Here is a 17595-nt window from a genome sequence, read left to right on the forward strand (position 1 = left end):
CGCCCCATCATTGTGCTGGGTGCTGAGCTCAGGACCAAGATGCTGAGGAGGGACGTCTGACAAGCAGCCTTTACTTTCAGGCTGCCCAGTTGCCCCAGATGGACATCGTTTTCTTTGCTGAGGCTCTGTTGCAACTGAGGTTTTAACTCAGCTGACGGATGAGGCAGAGCAAGGGCTCATACAGAAGTGGTGCTGGTGAACACGAGAGACGGCCCGGAGCCGTGCTTCGGCATCCTCTACATGGCTCACCCAGGTCTCAGCACTGTCCCTCAAACACTCGATAGAGCACGTGTGTAGTGGAGCCTATGGCCGGCAGTCAGGTGTGTGGGACACTCACTCTCACTGACTTCTGCAGGCAACCCTGCTCACCACTGAAGTTGGATGGAAGAGTTTACTACAGTGGAGTTGGTTGGTTGCATCTGGGTAGGCTGGGGCTTTACCAAAAAAATAAAAAACTGGCACCCCGTCCTCATACTACGGTATTTACTGGCCACATGACCTTACTTCTTGTAACCTCAGTGTTCCCATCTGTAAACTGGGGTCACAGTGCCTGCTCTGCCTTCCTTATGGAGGTGGATGGATTAAGTAGTTGTTGACATTCTCTCTTTAAGTGAAAAAGAAAAAGAAAAGAAAAGAAAAGAAAACACTATTGGGAATAGTGGCTCAGAGGTTGGGAGCACTTGTTGCTCTTTCAGAGGACCTGGGCTCCATTCCCAGTGCCTACATGGCGGCTACAACCACTTATAACCCTAGTTTCAGAGGGTCCAAAAGACAGACACGTGATGCACATACATGAGGCAAAACATTTCACACAAACAAAGTAAAATAATTAAATATTAAAAAATCTTTTTTTTAAAGCATTACACATAGCTAACGGGTTGTGCTTATTTTTGAAAGCCAGTAGGGTTTTGATAAGAATGACTTTGATACAGAACCTACCAGCAATCTTAGGAAGCAAAAACAGGGGTTCTGGAAAAGTCTAGGGGGTTCGCGGAGTTGTGGGGGAAACACGCCGCCCCAGTTTCCCAGAGAGCTAGCAATAAGATGGGGCGGGGTGAGGGTGGGGCAGAGAGGCGGGGTGCGGGCTAGCCAGCTTGGGCCACTCACTTGAAAGGGTGACCCTCATCTGTTTTCTGCACAGCTTGTAGAACGGACTTGTAGATGCGGAAGCTGATGGTGGCAGAGAGGGCGGCCAGGGCCAGGTAGGCAACGACGCTCACAACGCTGAACTGGGTCAGGGAGAAGAGCAGCAGCAGGAAGCTCCCGAACACAATCCCAGTCTGCTTGATGTCCCGCCAGTACAGAAGGTCAATAGCTGTGGAAGGGAACACAGACAGCACGTGACTCCGACAGGACCCGGGCAAGCTGAGGGGGCTCCGCTGCTGAGGCTGGGGCTGCAGTCTCCCACCCCGGGCCGTGAGGAGAGAGATGGCGACACCAGACACACTGACTGATGGATACTCCATTTGGATTTGGAAGAGTGTCTGATGCTGAGTTCCCAGATTCGCAGCCATGGCTCCAGTGTGCAAGCGCATCGCTATGGTGCATCTCTGTGGGATATGTTACCTGGACAGTGGCGGGGCATATGCGAGTCCAGAGAGGGCCTGTTCTTCCCTCTGACCACACTGATTACAAGCATAACTGGATACTCCGTGGCCAATATTTGGTCTCAACAGGGGTTGGCAGGTACACAGATTAGCTGCCACTGAGAACAAGCAGCAAGGAAGTCGAGTTTGGAAAGGAACTGGTCCCTTTGGAAGGAAAGCCCGGGTGACCTCAGCCAACACCACGTACACCTCAACAAAATTAGTTTTCTTCCAAAATCCAAGAGAAGCTGAGACCCATGGCTGTGTAACAAGGCCTGAAGTTGACCTTTGCAAGGCTGAGGATTGCACCCAGCACCTCTCATGTGTGAGCGAGGCATTTAACCTAATCACTGAGCTATCTCTTAGCCCTCTTTACATTTTTAGCTTATTATTACAGGACTGTGCTGCCAGCCCCACCGGGATTAAACCTTCGTATGCTCCCTGAGGTGGTTTGAATAAGAAAGGCCATCATAGGTTCATATATTTGAATCCTTGGTTCCCAGTTGGTAGAATTGTTTGGGGAGCATTAGGAAGTGTGGCCTTCTTAGAGGAAATGTGTCACTGGGGGCCTGGTTTTGAGGTTTCAAAAGCCCACACCTTTTCCAGTGTCTCCTCCTTTGCCTCCTACTTGTGGATAAAAATGTGAGCTTTCAGCTTCTGCTCCAGCACCACCCGTGTCCTGCCATCTTCCCACCACACCAGGCATGGACAGTAACGCCCTGGAACCATCGAGTCTAAACACGAAGCCCATTTATGTTTCTTATTTAACATACACACAGTGTGAAGGTCATTCTAGACAGCAAAGCATTTCTGTGCAGGCTACAGAGTTTCATGGTGTGGAATTTGTCATTTGTAGCATATCAGTATCTAGAGATGGAGATGATCAACCTGTACAACACACCATGCCTGCTGACGATCAAGGCCTAATGAGGTGACATGGAAACATTGTACAGCAAAGAGCTAAAGCCTCTTCCCAGAAAACTCATCTCAGGGGCTGCAGGGCGAAAGGCTCCTTTCTCCGGTCTCAAGGGCCCCCGGCAAAGCGACACTGGAGAGAAAATCCTTCCCTATCAACTGGCTTGCACCATCACTGTGGTCCCTCAATGGCTCCAACACAAAGTTGCCAGCAGACACCTATCGGTTTGACAAAGTGTGAGTCCCTGCCTCTTAGGACACTTCTCTGATATAAGAAGCAGAGAGAGGAGAAGCTCAAAAGCATGTCTGGGGAGGAGATAACATTTTTTTTATTTCCCTTTTAAAAATAGGATCAGGGCCCCAAGTCTATGCCAGAAGTTCTTGCTGTGCTAAAGCCTCTTTCTACCCAGTCACTTGTCACACTGATAACTAGAAATTAATTTATTTGGACCAACTAGAAATTAATTTATTTGGACCATTGGTTTTTTTTTCCGCCTCAAAAATCTATATATCACCATTGTGTTCATTTTTTTAAAAAAAAATGCCAGGATGCCAAAACCAAAGACTGCATGGAAAGATTTGCTTTCCTTTTTTTTTTTTTTTATTTTTTTTTAAGATTTGCTTTCCTTAACAATGTGGAAGGGAACACAGGCACACACAGAGCTTGCACGATCCAACTAAAGAAATTTCCCTTCGGAAGAGTGCCAACGTGCAATGTTTCTAGGTGCAGAAGACCTCTGGGAAGAAATGCTCTGTGAAGTCCTGCAGCCCTGAGGACAGGTGACAGAGGAGGGAAAAGGCAAGATCTCCACATGGCTGGGCTCCTCTTGGCAGGCCTGGAGGCAATAAGGCCAAGGAGGCCTTGGTGGAGTCTAAACCAGCCAGGCTGAAGGCCTGAGAGTGTGAGGAGCCTCCAACAGCTCTCTTCATTAAGCTAATGCCTCACTGAGGGAGAACCAAACACCAGGCTTTGTGCTGGGAGACAGAGCCATGAGAATACCTGAAGGATGAAAATGGAGATCTTACAGCTACAAAGGAATGGATGTAATTTCTTTAAGGGCAGGCAGCATAGTATCATGGGCGGGTGATACAGATGCCTTGTAAGGAAGCCCGAGTTCTCCTGGAGGACAGGGAAAGGCCTGGGGATGGTGGTTCACACAACCCTGTGACTAGCAAAGAGGCGTGGGAAGCCCTGCAAGGAGCTTTCAGGCTGGAAAGAGATAGCATTTGCCATTTCAACTCGAATCCCCACTGAACAAGTCGCTAAAGACCTGTTAATATAGGTTTCCCCCTAAAATAGCCTTCTACATCTCTGGCTACCTGTTCAAAAGAGCTGAGAACAGTTGGCACCCAGTCTGGGGCAGGCTTGGAGGGATCTGTAGGCAGAGAGGTTAAATGAGTTCACGTGTTTGGTGATCAATCTAAGATTACAAGAAGTTTCTACTTAGGCAATCACCAGAAGTCTTGTAAAGGATGAGCTGTGGGCTTGGAGTGCTTTGTGTCAATATTATCCACGTAGATACTAAAATATTCACAGCACTCTCATGTCTTATTTCATTTAAGCCTTACAATAAGCTCCATTAGACAAGTAGCACACTGAAGAAGCTAAAAGTTAACATGTTTTCTCACTATGTAATAAAGTAGCTATTTAAACTGGTTGTCTTTTTTTTCTTTTAGTAAAATCAAGTCCTTATCATATTTCTTGATCACTGGCTTTCTAATAAGCATAGGAATCAAGCAATTACAAAATGTTCTTTCTGTATTTTTAAGGATGTGAAGGTCTAGCTGGGAAGACCGGACAGTCCACTGAACAAACCCTAACACAAGGTCAGTCTGTCTGTATTGCAGGAGGAGCTACGAGTCCGAGGTTGTTAGTCCTGGAGTGGATGGAGGAAGAAGTGGGAGTGCTTGGTAAACTTGGGGCACGTGCTTGGGGGGGTGCATAAAGGGAACATTATGCAGGATTAGTTTGATGAACAGAATAGACTATTGGCACATGAGTGCATCCAGAACAGAACAAAACAATTGAAGGCCTGGAAGTGGGAATCTCTGGGAAATAGGAGGCTAACGAACCCAACGGGATGAAGCAATATGGCAGAAGTAGGGCTACAACAAGAGTCCTGGGGGCTAGAAGAGGTAGACACAGCAGTGTAGATTTCAGTGTCTGTGAAGACAGAAGCTTCTGGGCATTCCATGGGAAACAGTGCGGATCCATCAAGGCAAGTGAGGACTGGGAAGGAGCCTCTGGGTCTGGTGGCTAGAAGGGTCATGCGGTACTGTGTAGGGGACTGTGCTGGAAGCTAGAGGTGGGGCAGAGCAGTACGGGGCCTAGAGAAATGGAAATCCAGAGGACCAGAGAGCATGGCCTTCCAAGCAGCGGTAACTGTGTGCTCTGCTCAGCCTTCTGGTGGAGAAAAATCTGGGACTGGAGAGAAAACGGATGGGTGAAGATTTCTGAAAAGAAAAGACAGGTGGTTGAGCAAGGACTCGGGGAAGACAGGATGAATCAGTCATCACCGTTCTTCCCAAGAAAAGAGGAAAGGGACGCGAGACTTTCGGAAAAGCAGCAGAAGATTTAAATATCACATGTGACTGACGTGATATTTCTGTTGGATGGTCCTGCTATACAACAAGGGTTCCAAAAGGGATGAATAAAAGGATCAACAAAGGGTCGAGGGCCTTTGATTAAAGGCAAGGGCTCGGTTGATGCAGGCAGCAGAGTTCCATCTGGGGTTCTATGGTCAGTAGCTTTAGGGCTGACCTGAGGCTTGTCAACTGTCTGTCACACAGCATACATCAAGGAGACTTAAATTTGAGGGGTCAGAACTGAACATGGCAATACCTGGGACCAGGGTTTACAGCTGGAGGCGTGGACAGGGAGAACGGCAATGGCCACAGTGCAGGCCAATGGTTCCCCGTTCCAAGGATGGCGTGGGATGGGTGGGAGGCTACGAAGCTGTGCTCTCAGAAGAGAATGTCTGTTCTCTGCATTCCAAATGTCAACTTTGCAGATTCGAATTTTGATGGGAATGGTGTGAATCTCTTAGCAAGCTTTACGGTATCTGCTATGGTTTTAATATAGCGTATCCCCTCTTCCCCCGAAATTCACTTTAGAACTGAATCCCTGTTGTGAAGTTTAAGAGGGTGAAAAACTTAATCCAACTAAGGGATTTAGAAGTGGAGGCATAGAGAAGGGATTAGGACTAAACTAACTAAGTCCTCAGCGGGGAGCCTGCGTGGACTGAGCCCTGGTGGCTTTATGAGACAGGAGTCCAGGACACATATGTATCAGTATGTTCCCTGTCTTTTGTCACCTGACACCCTGTAGCACCTCAGGGCTCTGCCAGCAAGCAGGCCATTGCTAGGTCAGGAGCTTGATCAACTGTGGACCTGCTGAATTGTATGCCCACACAAGCTTCTCTTTACAAGTTACCAAGACCATGCTACGGTGTCATGAAAAGCAAAGTGTAATATGCCCACAGTGGGTCCATGCCCACAGTGGGTCCACATTAGTCAACCCTTGATTAAATTCCCTAGTAATCCTACAACCGCAGTGACCTCAAGTGCCTTGGAGACAGCAAAGTGGAGATAGTTTCCCTCTTTTGATATTCTCGTGCAGAAAGTCGATGGGGAAGCTAAACAGTGGAGCACACATTCACGGAGCATGCTCACAAGGACAGGTACATGGCTGCGTCACTTTGACAATTCCAATAATTACAGCTACTTTGCTGAAAGCCAGGAGGCAACAAACCGGATCTGTAAGGCCTCAGTAGGTTCTATTTTCAGTTTGATAAAGGGCTTGGTGATCGCATCTTATGCCTCACACCACAGGTATGAGTGCACAGCCGTCGTGGACTTAGAACCAATGCTGTCAAAGATGAAATAAGAGATCTGAAGACTCTCAGAATCAAACCAGTGTGCCAATACCTTCCAGAATCTCACAAAAACCAAACCAAACCAAACCAAACCAAACCAAACCAAACCAAACCAAACCAAACCAGAAAACACAATGAGAGTAGTGTTCCATGTTTAGAATTATGGAAAATTAAACTCTGTCAACTTTCTTGAGAGGAAGTCCTTTACTGTGATCTAAATACTTTCAGTTTGGAAATCTTTTAGATGCATACAGTTATATGACCCCAATAGTGGCTGTGGTATTCAGAAAGTTTATTAAAAATGTATAAGCAAAGAAGACAGTAGTGCAACTGTCCATATTTTATTTATAAAGCAGAATGTGGCGTAAGTAAATATAAAATGGCAATAAATTAAACAATCGACTGCGCCATTGATCCATTTCTCTTTTTCTTTATCTGTAGCCAAGGCTGACCTCGAACTCACTATGTAGGCAAGGCTGGTCTTGGATACCTTCTCCTTCTACCTCTGCCTCCCAATGCATACACTATTATGTCCAGCTACCACCCTAGTCCAGAAAAGATCATAGGTGCCATTGAATCACAAGTTAATGCTATTTTATATAAGGCCAAATAGGAAAATGTTAAAAGTAATTGTTGTAGAAATATCAGTATTGCAAACAGAGAATCGCTAACAAATAATCTGATATTGATGGGTACCATCAACCTCATGAGAACTGACAGAAGGCTCTACAAGCCCAGGGTCCCCAGCCAGTGTCCAAAGAAATGACGGGAAAGTCGGTGTCTGACTGATGTTCCCGAGGCCAGCAATATATCACTGAGTGCTGGCACAAAGACACTAAAGTAACTTGCTCCCCTTAGTCCCCCATTGCACATTAAACAAGAGAATTGTAATAGAGGGTGGCTGAGCTCTTAACACCTTAAACTCAGACGTTCAGAGGTGATGCTTTTTAGTGGAACAAATGGTGAATTCCACTTACGAAGACAGAGTCTCCCACACAGTGAGACTTCAAAGCATTAGTCCAGGAGCCCCGAGCCCAGCTGGGCATCTGCTGGCAGAACTCCTGGTACCCTTTCTTCATACCACCTAAACACAGCCAAGCTAGCTGTCAAGAAAAAAATGCCAACACTATTTCTAGATGTTTCAGTAACCCTGTGGATGATTTCAAAGGGAAGGTGTGGGAAACTCGGCATTTCCTACACACCGTGAAAGGGCTCAGCATTTAATCCACTCTAGATGAGCTTTGGAGGAAAGACGGAAAAGAAAGGATTTCATTGTCAAAGCCACAGCCAAGAGCAATGTCTGGTACCTTTTTCTGTGGATGTATAGTACAGTCCCCGCTTGCTGCTTCTTGGCTTGCATGGATGCTTAGGCAAGCCTCGCCATTTCCCTCTGCCAGAAGTGAGGCTGATTCTCATCTTCAAGCTGGCAGCAGTACCTTTCCTGTTCTCTACTTCCTAGGAGGGGAGCTTGGTCCTGGACAATTAGGACCAGCAAGTGAGGCCCCATGGGATGTAGACATTAAAACAAGTCAGCTAGCTTCACTTCTTTCTATGTCTTAAGCTAAGTCAAGGCCTTACTGGCAAGAGTCTCCCCACAAACTGTGATGCAGGAGGCAAAGGCTGCGGGAAGGGAGCATCGTGTCCGAGGCTAGGAAGATGCTACAAGACACAGAGGACCAAACAGTGCAACAGCAAAACTATTCCTTGAACCGAAAACAAAAAGCATAAAGAGGAATTATTTCTCATCACATTCGGTCCCATTTGTTAAATTACTTGCTCTTACAAAGGTGGTCATATTTTACTCCTCTCCTCACCAAACTACAGAGTGGTAAACATCGAATCTGATGACAGCTAACACTTGATTGTTTTTAGCTGTTATTTAGTCAGATAATATCTTTATTTATTTTGTTTATCTTGAGTTATGTTATTTGGTTGGCCTAGAATTTACTCTAGAGCCCTGGGTGGCCTCAAAGTCATGGGACTTCTCCTGCCTCCATTCTGGATGCTAGGATTCTATGTGTGAGCCACCATGCTGGGCTCAGACTATGTGTTTTAGAGAATTGTTAATATCAAGTGTTCAACCTTGATTTCTGAGTTTAATTATAAGGAAGCCATGTTTTTCCCAGATGGCTGTTGTAGTTTCAAAGGAGCTGGAAGAGGAGTGGTCTGAAAGCCCTGGTGGGTGGGAAAGGCATGCACCCTAGAGGCTGGGGTGGGGATGGGGATTGTGAGGTAGGTGTGCGCGCCGCGCGCGCGTGTGTGTGTGTGTGTGTGTGTGTGTGTGTGTGTGTGTGTGTGTGTCTGTGTGTGTGTGTGTGTGTGTCTGTGTGTGTGTGTGTGTGTGTGTCTGTGTGTGTGTGTGTGTGTGTGTGTGTGTCTGTGTGCGCGCGCGTGAGCGAGAGGGAGGGGCAGGGGAACCGATATCCTAGAAACCATACACTCAAGGTCTTTCTTAGTTTTTTTCCCCCCTTGTTGGTGCATTTCTAAACCTTAATGATATTGTAAACTAATTTAAAGCATTACTTCTCATTTGTGTTCCAAAGAAAGACCTTCTAAAAATAAAGAAGGCCAGCTAGCTTCACTCTCGGCCTCTATTATTCACACTCCTCGTGCCTCAGGCATTGAGCAGGGCTGATTTTTTTTTAATGGAGTAAGCAATAACTCATGAAAACCTGAGAAACAGAATAGACATGAAAACAAAGATATAGAGCAGCATTTTTTTTCAAACAATCTTATCCATTTAAAATGTTTATTTTTAAAATGGGTATTGTAGAAAGTTCATCTATGAAGCTTAAACTGAAACACAATTTCAAAGATTCTAAGTTTTTAATATTTATCATAATATTATTTATAATTTTAGGAATAGCTCATGCTGTAAAGAGATCTAAAGTTCATAATTCTTTTAGCCCCATGTTAGTTTCTCATGTCAAATCATTTTAAATTGCTCTTGAGCTGGGCGTGGCAGCACACACCTTTGATCCCAGCACTAAGGACAGGTCAATTTACGTGAGTTGGAGGCCATCTTGGTCTGAAAAGCAAGTTCCAGGACAGCCAGGGCTACACAGAGAAACCCTATCTCAGGGGTGGGGCGGAAGGAAAATATTTTTGAGACCTCCATATTTCAATTTATAAAAAGCCCCCTTTCCCCTGCATGCCTAGACTTTAGCTTCATTTTTATGATGTACATACCTGCAAGTATTTGCAGAGGCAGATAGACAAATATATTAGACAATATATAGCCAGTATCCACATTGATTAACTCTGGGTGGTAGAAACTGGGGTGATTTGTGGCTTTTATTGAAATCTTTTGACAAAAATAAAAAAATGCATAGTGTACCCGAATCTCTGTCAGAGAAGCAGAAAAAAAAAAACATTTCCATCTTAAACTCTGCCCTTCCAAAGGTCCTCTCGACAGCAATGAAGATGCTATAAAAAGAGAACACCCTGTTTTCAGTGGATCCCACTGCCTGAACAATACACATTTAAGATATTCTGTGTACCTAGAGTCTTCTGTCACTTGGGAAAGTCCCAGTGCCCCAACCGAGCAGGTTCCCATGGGATCTCATTAGAATCTGCACCAGGGAGGAGTTTGTTGTATAATGCTATGCTGTAATATTTGGCATATTCTAATGATGAGTCTAAATAAAAAGCTGTCTTTAATAAAAGGTGAGACTGTCTCCTATTTATATGTGTGCACAGGTGAGCATGCATGTGTGTACTGGTGTGGGGGCTGGAGAACAGTCTCTGGCCTCGTGCCCTAGGAGCCATCCATCTCATTTTTTGAGACAAGGTTTTTCACTGGGAACTGAGGTTCACTGAGTAGGTTAGTCTGGCTGGCCAGGAATCTCTGGGGACCCACTGTCTTTACCTCCCCAATGCTAGGGTTACAAGCTGACACGGAGCTTCTTAACATAGATTCTGGAGATCTTTCTTGCTAATTTCATGCTTCTGCAACAAGTATCTTATCGACTGGGCCATCTCTCCAGCCTTCAGATGCTGAAATTGACTACTTCTTTCAGTCTCTGTGGCTAAAATATGTGTATTTACCAGTATCATGGGATGCTTGGGTCTTTAGTAAATGTTTCAGCTAGTAACATTTAGATTAGACAATCCTAAAGCATTTCCATAGAGCACTGTAGGCCACCACAGAGTATACGCCATTTTGAAAGATAGCTAGATAACATCATTGAAAGGTTGCGTGCTGGCGGAGACAACACACACAAAGGAGTTGAGCTTTAGCACCTAAGCACATAACAGATCGCCAAGACACCACAGCACTACAGATGCTGCCCATTACAGTTTTTTGAACATGGTAGAAAGGGGAGGTGGGCAGGGGTCTTCAGAGTATAGACAGATTCCCACGGGTGGGGGTTGCTCATGAATCTTCATCTCTGTGGCACGGGACCATTTGGATTTAAGTTGTGTGGTTAAATATTAATATAAGGCAAATTACCGGTCCTCTCAGTCTTAAGCCTGGAATTCCCTGCCCAATACAGTGAGAGGAATGTCACGAAGGCTTAGGAACCAGCAGCACAGTCACTGACAAGTGGCTAATATTGAGAAGACTTTAGGACGGCCAGTCTGTGATGGTGGGGATGGGGACAATGATATAAGTGGGGTGTGGGCCTTGCATGGCTGCTGGATGTCGTTCTGTCTGTGAAGAAGGGCCTATGTGAACATATCTCAGAGAGGTGGGTGGGATCTCACCTCCTGTCACTCAGCATTCATGAGGGAGGTGAGGGGATGCCGGTCCGAGAGCCCCCTTTAACTAATGAATTTACCGCTTCTCACAGATCCTGGGCATGTTTGATTTACCTTCTTAGAGTCTCCCACCATCCAGGAGTTGAATGGAAATTTGAGAGGATACTTGGCAAAATGGAAACTTGTGAATATGAGGGCTATTCACCATCATTCAGACAACTTGTCTTTCGATAAATCACAGAGGAAAGCACGGCCTACCTCAGAGGCAGATGGCGGAACAGTAGGAAGCAGGGCTCCGGCTGTCACCAGCTGTGCACCTGACAGAAGCCTCATCTATCACCCCCGAGATGAAATGTGAAAACAAGCCCTCACACCCAGGGTTTGAGACGATCGGACCAAATTAGTAAAAGGGCCTCATAAATATTAAGACCGTTGTAAACTATAAGATTATCTCCGTTAGGACAGGGGACCTAAATCCTGTAAATTTTAGAGTTGTTTGTTTGTTTGTCTGTTTGTTTGTTTTGAGATAGGGTCTCGTGGGCTAGCCTTGTCCTCTCTGTGTGAGCCTGGCTTCCTTGAACCCCTGTTCTATAACCTAATGCTGGGATGACAGGTGTGTATGGCAATGTCTGACTTAGCCTCTTTCTGTTACCGTTGGTTTTGTGTTGTTGTTGTTTGTGATGCCGTGCTGCTCTACAGTCCAAGGTGAGCTTTGGACTATCTTCATGCTTCTATCTCTTGACTGCGGGTATTATAGGTGTGAGCTGCCACGCATTGCTGTCTTTCACTGCAATCATATATGTCGTGCGCACACACAGACAGACAGACACATACACCCTAAACCCATGCACTCTAGTTTTATAATACATTTCAGTGAAGTAATTCAGTGATGTAATTTATAGATGAAAACTGCAATGATAGAGAGGCAGCCTCAAATCCATGTGTTTCCTACCCAGGCAAAGCTTCTGTACACTTCCAGAGGGCATCTTCAGCAGTGTCTACTGACTTCTACCCATACTGGCCTCCTAGGTCACACCTATGCCATCCGTACACCGAGTTTTGCTGGCCTAAAAGTTGGGCACACTAAGAATTCATAGACACCAGTGGCTTCAACCCCAGATACGTATTAAACTCATCCAAGATCACAAGCTCTAGGGGTGGGGCCCAGCATCCTTTGTGTTTCTTAAAGCATTCTAAGTGACTCTCAGGTATAGCTGGGGATTAGAACAATTTGCTTTAAACATAGGGAACTGGAGTGAAGGTGATGTGTTTAGAATCTACTGTAGTTTTAGTCTATGATGGAAGTTCCCACAGGGGAGGACAACAAAGGAGTAATTCATTCTCGCCACCACGGCTATCTGGTGTCACTGAACTCTCTAGTTAGCTAGTGGCCAATTTTCAAGTAAATGGCATTGTTCTATTTGAGGAAAGGAAATCAATGAATCTAATGACAATCAAAGGTCACTGGGAATAAGACCCTTTGGTAACTCTGAATCAATCTCCACAGGTAGCTACATGGTTGGAAAGGAACACAATTGCCTTCAGAGGGTAAGTGATTGCGTTTTATGCTAATTCCTGATTATTAAAAAAATTCATTTCAAAATTTAAAGTAAGCCAATGCCAAACCCTTAGCACTGTGATGCTACAAATAAAACACACAAGCTGCTATCTTTCCAAGTCTGTGTCTGTTCAAAATAGAAGACACTCAGAAACAAACCCCGATCACCAGTCTTCATAGCCATCTGAACGTGGCATTCTTATGAAGGCACAGTTGTAGAGTGTGTGCATCCAACTGATGGGTCTAGGCACACGCACCCAGAAGGAGGAGATACAAAGCACTTTACAGCCACCCGCGTCTGTGCAGCCTGTGCCATTCCATGTAGCTGTCATCGTTTCCCGAAATTACACTCCGTGGCTGCGTATTTCTTATTTATTGGCATTTAAATTGATGGCCTACCTATTTACTTTTGACAGTCATGTTTCTAATAGGCCCACATGATTTAAAGTAGACTACTGTATTTTATGCCATTGACATCCAGTTCAACAAACAAGGGCCAAAGCCAAGCGTGCTTTTAATTCTGAGATTTCTGTTTTTATCTTTTCTTAAGAAAATAAAATAAAATAAAAGTCCTTCACAATCATTAAAGATGAAAAGAACATTTTTTTTTTCTGGCTAGAAGATGATGACGATGAAGAAGAGAGAAACTAAGAAAAAAAGAAAAAGATAAAAAGAGTCACCACGTAGTGCTCTTGGTCCCCAAGGATGCTGCAAACCCCTGCAGGTTCCATCAATGTGCCTTCTTCAGAACCGTATTTGTTAAATATCAAGACATTGGATCTGCCCAACCCCGGACTTTACCTCATACAATTCATTCTTGCAAATTCTCCCTTCCTCCTCCTCCTCATGCAAGGTGAGCAAGGTGAGGGATAAAACCTTAATGTAACAAAGGAGAGCCGGATGTGTGGGATATGAGGCTGAATAAAAATGGCTGAAAAGCAAGCGAGGCTGGAGGGCGGCCACACCCAGTGCTAATATGGACCGTTTCTAAACAGATCTGTTAGACCCGAGGGCAGCCGCCACGGCTTTGTTTCTCCCCTCCATTTATTTCACTGAAAGCCATTGTTAATAAATAAATGATCTAGATTATTCCAATGACAGTCACAATAACAAGACTATTTCAAAGCGAACCACCCTAATAAGTGGCTACGCCATCATAGTCTCAGGATTTAGAGAGCTGGTCTGCATTTCCAGTTTCCTTTGTGTAATCACAAATAACAAGCCTGAAATGGGTGTGTCCCTCTCTCCTAAGGATGCCCTCTCAGTTAATGGCTCTGATCTCAACCTTTGGGCAGAAATAAATGCACTGGGATGCAGAAAAAAAAATAAGGAAGCACTTTAGCTCCTCAGCTGAGAGATTAAACAAGTCCTGAATGATCAGGCCAGAAAAACTCCCGGAGGAGGCAAATGATGCATTATTTACAATACCACAATACACAAGAAAACAAAGGGGTGAATTGGGAGGGGATAAAGGCAGGGCGGAGGGAGGGGAGGGGGCAAATATCATTCGTGTCGATTTTGCAAGAACAGGTTTACTCCCCCCCGCAGAAAGCTCCTGGGTTTAAGTAAAGCATGCATGGTCCCACAGGTGAAATGATGCACAATGGCCGTGTCCAGATCGCGGTTCCGCGTGCGCCGCAGGCATGCACTACCGAAATAAAGAGAATACCCTGACTTTTCCAGTTGCTCCACACACAGTCCATCTTGGTGGAATCGGCAGTGGCCTGCATGGTGCGGGCTTGGCGGGCTCGCCGTGGCTCTCCTCCAGGCGCTGAGCTTGCACTCCGCGTCGCTGCCCGGCTGCGGCGGCGGTGGGCTCTGGTGGCCTCGCGGCTGCAGACTGAAGCGGCCCCGGGCGCGCGCGCAAGGGGCGGGCGGGCACGAGCGCCGCAGAGCGCGACAGCGAATCAGCGCGGTCCCGGAGCCGCCGGCGCGCGCGCGTGGATGCTGCTGCGGCTGCTCTATGCGACCGCGGCGGGCGCGGGCTGGGCAGCCTTGGGAGAGCTGTCCCTGGGATGGTAGAGCAGGCGACGAGGCGCGCGCACAGGCTAGGTATGGGGATGGGGGCGGAAGAACGGGAGAAGAGAGGAAGGAAAGGAACGCCCGCGTGGAGATGGCAGCTAAGGAGACCAGGGCTATTCCTAACCAGCATGGTGCATATTCTAGAAATTTCTTAGAAACATGAAACCTGTTGTCCAGGACGTGTGACGGTACAGATGCCAAGCTTACTGCATAATGCCCACTAGTCCTCACTGTTAGCTCGCCTCTGCTGTCCCCAATTCTAAAAATGTTGGTCACAGATTGCTGCCTGAGTCTCCAAAGGAGTGGCAAATCCTTTTTCTAGTTTGGAATATTCCACAGTTATCTAAAACCTTGTGAAGAAGATTGTGGCTACCATCCTGCCATTGTCCAAACTACAGTCACTGGGTGGAATCTTACTGTAATCCCAAAGGACTACAATTCTCTACTGTTTGTAGGATGAATGAATAAATATTAGAAGATGGGACTTGTAAGTTCCAGGTTGAAGCCTGTAGGTGTTGCCATGTCACATAGATGGGGTCACTGGTGATTGGCAGGGGATCAGTGTGGGGGACATTTAAGTAGAACTCATAGCAGCAAAGGGTTTCCTGTCAACACGGTTACCCTTTGGGACTGATCACAGTAGGGGAGGGGGCTGGAGATATGTATAATTTACAGATAAGGTTGATTTCTAAGAATAGCTAGCCAGAGATTTCAGGAGTCCCAGTCCAAATGTATGTGTAGAAGGAAGAGAATGCCGGGTGGTGGCTAACTGTGACACTGCATGCTTCCATAGCAAATTCTTTATCAGGATATACAAAGATCTTGGGAAAGTGGATAGGACAGAGCTAGGTTTTGATGAGGAAAGGATAAGATAGCACTGGATAGGAATGGAATGTGGGCTCTGTTTGGAATGGGGGGGGTCCATGCAGAGACAAGACAAGCATGAAGGTAGGATGCTCTGCCTTGTGGGCCACAGAACAATATCAAAGGAAGAGTTCTTAGACACCAAGGCTACCTGTCCTGTTCTGTCTTCCTGTGACACCGTCTTTTGACACTGTCATTGAGCACTTTTCTCCCCCTCCTGGAGGAGTGGAGCCATCTAGATGCCTCTGCAGTTTTCCAAGGGAGTCTAGTCAGACTCAAATTTACATTCGCATACCCTGTATTGGCAAAGGCTTAAGTTGGTTGTGCTTGTAGACACAGTTTCTTCTTCATTTTTAGGAGGAGATGGTCTTTACAATGTCATCTTTGGAATCATGCAAATTCTTCTCAGACTGCAAGGTTCCAAAGCGACCAGCTGGGCCCCTCTGTCTACCATTGTATGGTAGCATCTGAAGTCACGCCCGAGGAAGCTCAATCATTTTGGGTGAAATGGATGATTTGACATTGCTGGGCAGCTGACCTCTCCTACCAGGGATGAGTATGGGGCTTCTACAGAGCCGAGAGGGAGCACATTATGACAAAGCACTTTTCAGAGTCACCTCTAGAGGTGTAGAGGCCTTGTTCTGCATCTCCACCTTCATCCCATTTCTTTCTTCATTCCACAGCCAGTCAATACTGGGAATTCAGTCAGCGGGTTAACTGAAAAGTCTGGTAAGTGTCCATGAGTGTGCATCAGTACCAATGTCTCCTTGTCTGATGTAGACTCAGAGTGCAGAGGGCTGGACAGGAGTTGCCAGGAGTCTGTTGCTGCCCCTGCCACTCCTCAGGCTTTGGAGCCTGGGCCACTACGAGGCACTGCCAGTTCAACAATGGCCTGAGGATTCTAGGTGAAGGTGGCAGCAGGTCCTTCCCTTCAGCAGAGGGACAACAGAGAAATAGCCAAGTTCTCGGTGCTTTCTCACATTCCCAGCAGGTCTGTGTATTGCTAATCAGACCGAATAGTGTGCACTGCTAATCTCAGCAGGAACGACAAGCTCAGCACATCCCTGGAGAGAACAGCAGTCACCGGCAAGCACTTTCTCAACTAGAGGATGTGTCATGTCAGAACCCTTGGGCCGCACTTTTTTTTTTATTGACCACAAACCTGACTTAGAAATGTTGGTTTAGCTGAATGACCGCCACATTTTTCTGAATCACGCTAAGTCTGAAGACAGCAGTTTGATGGAACGTAAAAAGTAAGGTTGTCTGGTTGTTGCAGGTTAGCAAAGTAAGGCTCTGTTACTTGTGGTACAAGAAGTGAGAGGCTTCAGATCAAGACACAGGAAATAGAGAAACAGAAACAGACTTATGGGGAAGGGGATATCTCTCGACTCAGAGTCTCTGACCCACAAATTCTTTAGATCCACATGTACTGCATGTCAGCATTGGGCATCTCTGGACTCCTGAGGTACACACAAAGTTCTAGCTTTACGTATTGGCCACTATGGAGTAAGACTTTACTTCCCACAAACATGGCCAGTGAATACTTTCTTTGCTTGCATCCACAAAGAATTGATGGGCAGCTCTTGCCAAGTTTGAAGCAGTAAAACGGGTACAAAAGATATGTAAATTTCCCTACGAGGTGAAAGCACACAGGGAAGCAGAGAAAGCTGGTTAGGAGCCGGCAGGAACTGCCACAGCCTTCAAGCTTCAAGCGAGGAACAGAAGGGCTTTTTCCACAGCCAGCTCAGAACTCTCGGTTAGGTGCCTGCCAGGAAAGGAAGCGATTTCTTTAGTTTTCAAGATGAAGTCATGCGTTACGTAGTCTGTTTTGAAGAAAAGCAAAATAGTCAAATTCTGTAATCTCATCCCAGATTCAGATAAATGCTGGGGGCTGATGTGTCCACAGTGCACACTGTGTGGTGTCTGTCTTCAATGTTCCAGAATTTTACTGCTGAAAAAAATAGTACCACCTACACGGATGTATTTATTCAACAAATATTTATCTGAGCACTTACGGCATGGTCAGCACTGCTCTAGACACAGAACAGAGCTCCCAACTCTCAAAATTCCCTGT

General features: G+C 46.0%; 1 protein-coding gene across 7 annotated transcripts in view; it reads right to left on the minus strand.

Moving 5' to 3' along the window:
• Rtn1 (reticulon 1) overlaps nt 1-17595 on the minus strand; it is a 197306-nt gene that overhangs the window by 10476 nt on the left and 169235 nt on the right. For 5 of the 7 annotated variants that reach the window (NM_001286448.1, NM_153457.7, XM_030246489.1 and 2 more), the window contains one exon: nt 1108-1315. In NM_001286448.1, coding sequence (NP_001273377.1) covers nt 1108-1315 — 208 coding nt within the window. Of the gene's footprint in view, nt 1-1107; nt 1316-13436; nt 13523-14304; nt 14504-17595 lie in introns of those variants that run through there. The other 2 variants (NR_104446.1, NM_001007596.2) reach the window with 2 other exon arrangements.

This window comes from Mus musculus, chromosome 12 (assembly GCF_000001635.26).
Source record: "Mus musculus strain C57BL/6J chromosome 12, GRCm38.p6 C57BL/6J".
NCBI classification, from domain to species: Eukaryota; Metazoa; Chordata; class Mammalia; order Rodentia; family Muridae; genus Mus; species Mus musculus.